The sequence below is a fragment of the Xenopus tropicalis genome, chromosome 1, assembly GCF_000004195.4.
Source record: "Xenopus tropicalis strain Nigerian chromosome 1, UCB_Xtro_10.0, whole genome shotgun sequence".
NCBI classification, from domain to species: Eukaryota; Metazoa; Chordata; class Amphibia; order Anura; family Pipidae; genus Xenopus; species Xenopus tropicalis.
This window is the reverse complement of record NC_030677.2, coordinates 162,735,883-162,741,131: the sequence shown is the minus strand read 5'-3', so window position 1 is coordinate 162,741,131 and position 5,249 is coordinate 162,735,883. Positions and strand designations below refer to the sequence as shown.

At 36.4% G+C, this 5,249-nt stretch overlaps 1 protein-coding gene across 1 annotated transcript; it reads left to right on the top strand.

Moving 5' to 3' along the window:
- Positions 1-2,297: 2,297 nt before the first annotated feature.
- Positions 2,298-4,570, top strand: LOC116407496. Its single transcript, XM_031892697.1, has one exon. The coding sequence runs from the start codon at positions 2,529-2,531 to the stop codon at positions 4,542-4,544; it is 2,016 nt and encodes a 671-aa protein (XP_031748557.1). The 5' UTR covers positions 2,298-2,528; the 3' UTR covers positions 4,545-4,570.
- Positions 4,571-5,249: the final 679 nt, after the last annotated feature.

Here is a 5,249-nt window from a genome sequence, read left to right as displayed (position 1 = left end):
TTCGGCTGTAGCACCAGCCTTTGTCAAAGTTACAAATACAAGTGAGCAAAAACCTTATATACAGTGTTTGGCGGGAACACCAACAGACAATAACGTGAACGTGTGGGACACCCCCCCAAATTCAAACGTGATGACATCAAACAATACATGTAAATAAATCAATTCAAGTCAAATACAGCAAAAAAATAAAAAATAAAAAACAAAAAACAAGAATATATATATCACCAAAATGAGGGAATACAAGATGACACATTGCAAGGGGATATATTGGAGATATAGGGTACAAAGTAAACCCAGTGTGCCTGCGTGATAAAATTAGGGTAGGTGGTTTCATAGCGCTAATGATGTCTGGGTGATAGTCCCTTATTTAGCGCTTGTGTCTAGATAGAAATCTAATAAATCTCCCGAATATTGAAGCTTCCTACGCCGTAGCAACAAGAAATCAGATGGAGAACATAACAAGGACAAAAGCTAATGGAGACAAAAAGCTAGAACATATGAAAGATATATATAATATAGAAAAACCAACAGTTGCCGATGCAACAAAGGGATCCCTGTCAAAATTATGGTTGTTTAAATAATTGTAAGGACAACTAAAAAAGCCCAAGGTGTCAATACTGGTAATAGAGTCGCCAAGATTATGCTAGTTCAAATTATTGTAAGGACTCATATCAGAGCCTAAGGTGTCAGTATTGGTAACTGAACTGAAGCTGTGTTCCCGCCAAACACTGTATATAAGGTTTCTGTTCACTTGTATTTGTAACTTTGACAAAGGCTGGTGCTACAGCCGAAACGTCAGTTCTTTTGCCTCTACAATAAAACTTCAAAATTGAACTTTAAGACCTGTGTGAGCAGTACCTTTCTCCAAGTACCCGTAAACATTTCGTTGGGACTGCACCCAGGCACATTTACCTGTTTTACACGTGAGTGCCGGCTTCTCTGTATATTATATTGTCGGATTTTCAGATAAGATAATTATTAATTACAAGAATATTCTGATTTGTTAATGATAACGTGATTATGTTACTTAATAGAATATATATTCATAAATGATATTATGCTTTTTGATGAATCATATAGGAATAAATAATGAATGTTATTTTGTCTAGTTGATCAGAAACGTATATGTTGAAAAGGAGGTTTGTATCGGATTACTAGCCCAGATGTATAACCTTTGTGTTAAAGCAAATATCAAAGGTTATATAATCCTTGGTGTCTAGGTGAACAAGATGAGAACACCTTGAAGGATCTTACAAACTCTCCACAATATAGAGCACACCTGTTGAGAGGGTAATAATTAATCAAGGACAGACCAATGACATATATTGTATGTGTACTAAGGTATTAAGTAGTTACACAGCATTGTTCTAGTGTGGAGCAATGTCAACAATAGTGTGTAACATCGAATTAAGGAAGGTCAAAAGTTATTTTATATTTTCTGAATATTTTCAGACCACAATATTGAGGAAACAGTGACATCCACAGATGGTGGAGGACATTACGAGTCCAAAGGTCACTGTAATAAATATTTAAATCAACTGGTGATAGTTTAACTTAAAGACTACCCTTTGATGCCAGTTGGCTAGTTGATAAATCCCTGAGGTGGAGTTTTAGATAGAGATGAGGGATAAGTTAGGAGACAGAGGAAACTAAAAAAAGAAAGGACTAAGAAATAAGAGAAAAAAGAAAAAAAGGACTAAGAGCTAAAGATCCGAGAAAACCTGAAAAAGAAAAAGGAGAATCTAAGGGGATCTAAAAACTGGAAGAGGAAGGAGAAACTACTCTCAACTATAAGAAAACTCTACTCTGGTAAATATAAATTTTATTATACTTTTTCTCGATTAAGTTGTATGCTTGGATATTTATTATTCCTATGTATATTATAGTCTTACCCTAAACATTGACTTTCCCAGAGTTGCAAACTGGGAATAATCTGTTTAATTTGGGTCCATTTTATTTTTCATTAGTATAGATTTATGATATCCAAGTTAACAATCTAATGGAGAAATAAGAAAATTTAAGGATAGAATTCCTTAAGACCTCAAAATCAATTATTTACCCTTCCTTTGATTCAACATATTTAATTACCTTGTTATTAAGTATTGAAAGTGAACGTACATATATAATCTTGTGGATGCTTGCCATTTATTGAAGAATGTCTATTGGTCAATGTTCATTTTGATTAATTATTAGATAGATATCAGGGAGTGCTAAGTAATAATTTCATTTTTGTAATATTCATATTTAAATAAATTAATTATTTTATTAAATAATTGTCATGATTTCTCACCTTTGTACCAATTGATTGGGAAAGCTCGATATCGAATTCAGAGTTGGGCATATATTATTTAAGACTCCTCCTGTTACTAATAAGGAGCCTTGAATTCTTTTAGATATACGCAGAATTAGCCCGACATATATTTGGAGGCACTGCTGAGATCGAGATTATTTTCTCATATTGGTACAAATAGTGAAAAACCATTCCAATACTTCTGTCAAGCTAATTATTTTGTTTATTAATTGAGACCATGAGTGTTGCAAGCAGTGAGAATGGGAATACCCCAGAGCAAATGATCCACAGAATTGTTGAATTCATATATACACGGGTAAAATTTGATATAGGGATGGATGTTTGGATTAATGATTTGAAGAGAAATGCTAGAGCAGACCTTAATGATATCTGGGCAACAGACGGCCTGGTTGAACGCTATTTAACATGTATGAACTTAGCCTCTAACAGTTCAGACAAAGAAAAAAAATTAATATGTGCCATACCTCCTGTTTTATATGCATTAATGGAGGTAGATACCCTATCAAAAGCTAGAAAAGAAAATGTAGAAAAATTGAGGTCTCAGTTACATGAGATAGAATCAGATATCCAACATATGAAATCTGATAAAAACCAACTAGAGATAGATATCTCAAACAAGGAAGCTTTTATTAGGGATTTAGAAACTGATGCTGAACGTAGTCGCATAGCATACTGTAAGCTCAGAAAGGATTTCGAAGAATTACGGCAACAGTACATTAAAAGTCAACAGTCAGGTGTATATGGTGTGGAGAGATCTCCTGATCCTCCAATAATCACTCCCCAATATAAAAATTGGGCACCATATATTTCTAGAGCCAAACCAATTGATAATGTTGATTCAGAGGCACAAGATGTTTTGGGCCGGTTGGCTGAAGCTTGCCAAGCTGTGACCACCTTAATAGGTAATCACAGAACAAGGGTTCTTAGAGATTCTTCCTCAGACACGTCCCCAGAGAGGAATGTGAGGAATGTGCGAAATCAAACACCTATGTCAAATGTATCCCATAGAAGTAGTGTTTCCAATACTGATGCAAGTGAAGTTGAGAGTGATGAGAGAGTATGGGGATCCGGTCCTTTCCCAAACAGGGGGAAGAATACCCATAAGAGGGGTTCAAAAGGGAAAAATCCCCAATCTCCAAAAGAAAAACAAAATTCTGCCAGCATAATTAAATTTTTAAATACTACTATACCAAAATTTTCTAAGAAAGGTTCTTCCCAAATTGCAAACCACTTAGAACTATATGAATCTACTATGGATTCATTAAAATTATCTGAGGCAGACAAAATCAGGTTTCTTCCATGGGCCTTTGATGACAGATACCGTCATTACTTTTCCTCCTTTAAAGAGAGAGGAATCACCAAATGGCAGTCAGTCCTACATGAAATTAAATCAGAATTTGGGCCCTATCGAACTACCACTGCCGCAAAGAGAGAAATTTATAAACTCACATGTAGATCTAATCAAAGCCCTCGAGAATTTCTCTCTGTACTTAAAAATGCCTATGGTTTAGCTTACAGAAACCCCGATTGGGAATCTGTGGAATTTAAACAAGTATTCTATGAGGCCTTACCAACCCAAATCAAATTAAGTCTAGCTCATGATTTGGATTTTGAAAACCCTCTAGAAAGACTGGTAACATCAGCAACTTTGCTGTTTAACATTAGTGAGGGCCAAAACTTAAATGATGGGAAATTTAAAAAATTCCCAGAGCACAATGTTGATGAGTCCGGGGTAAAACCTCATTTAAATTTTGAGTCCCAGCCAAAGAAAATACCTTCAGCCACTGGGCCTAATCAACAAAACCAAAAACAACTAAATACCAGAAAAACTAAACCTCAAATTGCCAAGGGGTCAGAAGGAAATAGTTCAGGTTCTGGAAGCCAAGGTTACCGTCCTCGTTTCAACCAAGGGTACCATGGATACCGAGGTAACCAAAGATATGGGGGTTACCAAGGATACTGGGATCCCCAGGGATACAGACGTTGGAACAATAGGCCCAGGCAGCAATGGAGAAAAGGGCAGGAATCACCAGATTCACCCAGGGGTAAATCACCCACAGGGAACCAAAATGGTCCACAGAATCAAAACCCAGGTAGACCTAGCAGATTTGATCAGCTTGCAGATCAGGTTTCCAAGTTAACTGACATTGTAAGTAAATTATCTCAAGTTTCTGCAGGAAAACAACCTGAAGTTTTTTTAGAGGAAAAAGCGGGGCCAAGCTCCGCCAAATAAAGGAAGCAGAACCAAATTGCTATATGGAAATGGACAGGAAAGAATTAAATACAGTCATTGATCATGTTTTACATTGCCCCGACCCTGAATTCAGGGCCGGGAAGGGAAAATCTAATATTTCATCTGTTTTACAGCCTAATAAGGACAATTCTTATAATCCGGTGTTATTTGAACCAGTGTGTGAAGTACCTTCGGTTCAGTCTGTTCCATTAATAGAGTCCATAGGAACACAAATGCCCTGCAGACAGAACAAGGAGGAGCAATCTCCAAATATCCTGACGCTGCAGAGAGATCACTTTTTAAATCAACAGATGATAAAACACTCCAATTTCCTCTGTAATCTCTTACAGTTAGATGGCCGGTATTTTATAGATATTTGTCTCCAGGATGGATGTGTCGGACCAATCCAAGGTTTACTGGATACCGGATCTCAGGTCACTATTTTGTCTTTCAGCTATTTCCAACAGATCTTAGAGTCCTCAAAGAATAAACCGAGATTGACGGTATTTGATGGATCTCTGGTAAGTGTAGGTGGTGATAGTCTACAAGTGAAAGGCAAGTCCTGGCTGACATATAAGATTGGTAAAAAGACCATTAGACATCCAACATTGATTGTAGATCTTCCATATGATCGGCTGATCATTGGAATTGATCTGCTCAAAAGGTTAAGATCCATAATTGACTTTATTAATGAAGCAATATGGA

What these genes read in the sequence shown, in the direction of transcription:
- LOC116407496 (XM_031892697.1), top strand. Translation starts at nt 2,529, where the DNA reads ATGAGTGTTGCAAGCAGTGAGAATGGGAATACCCCAGAGCAAATGATC.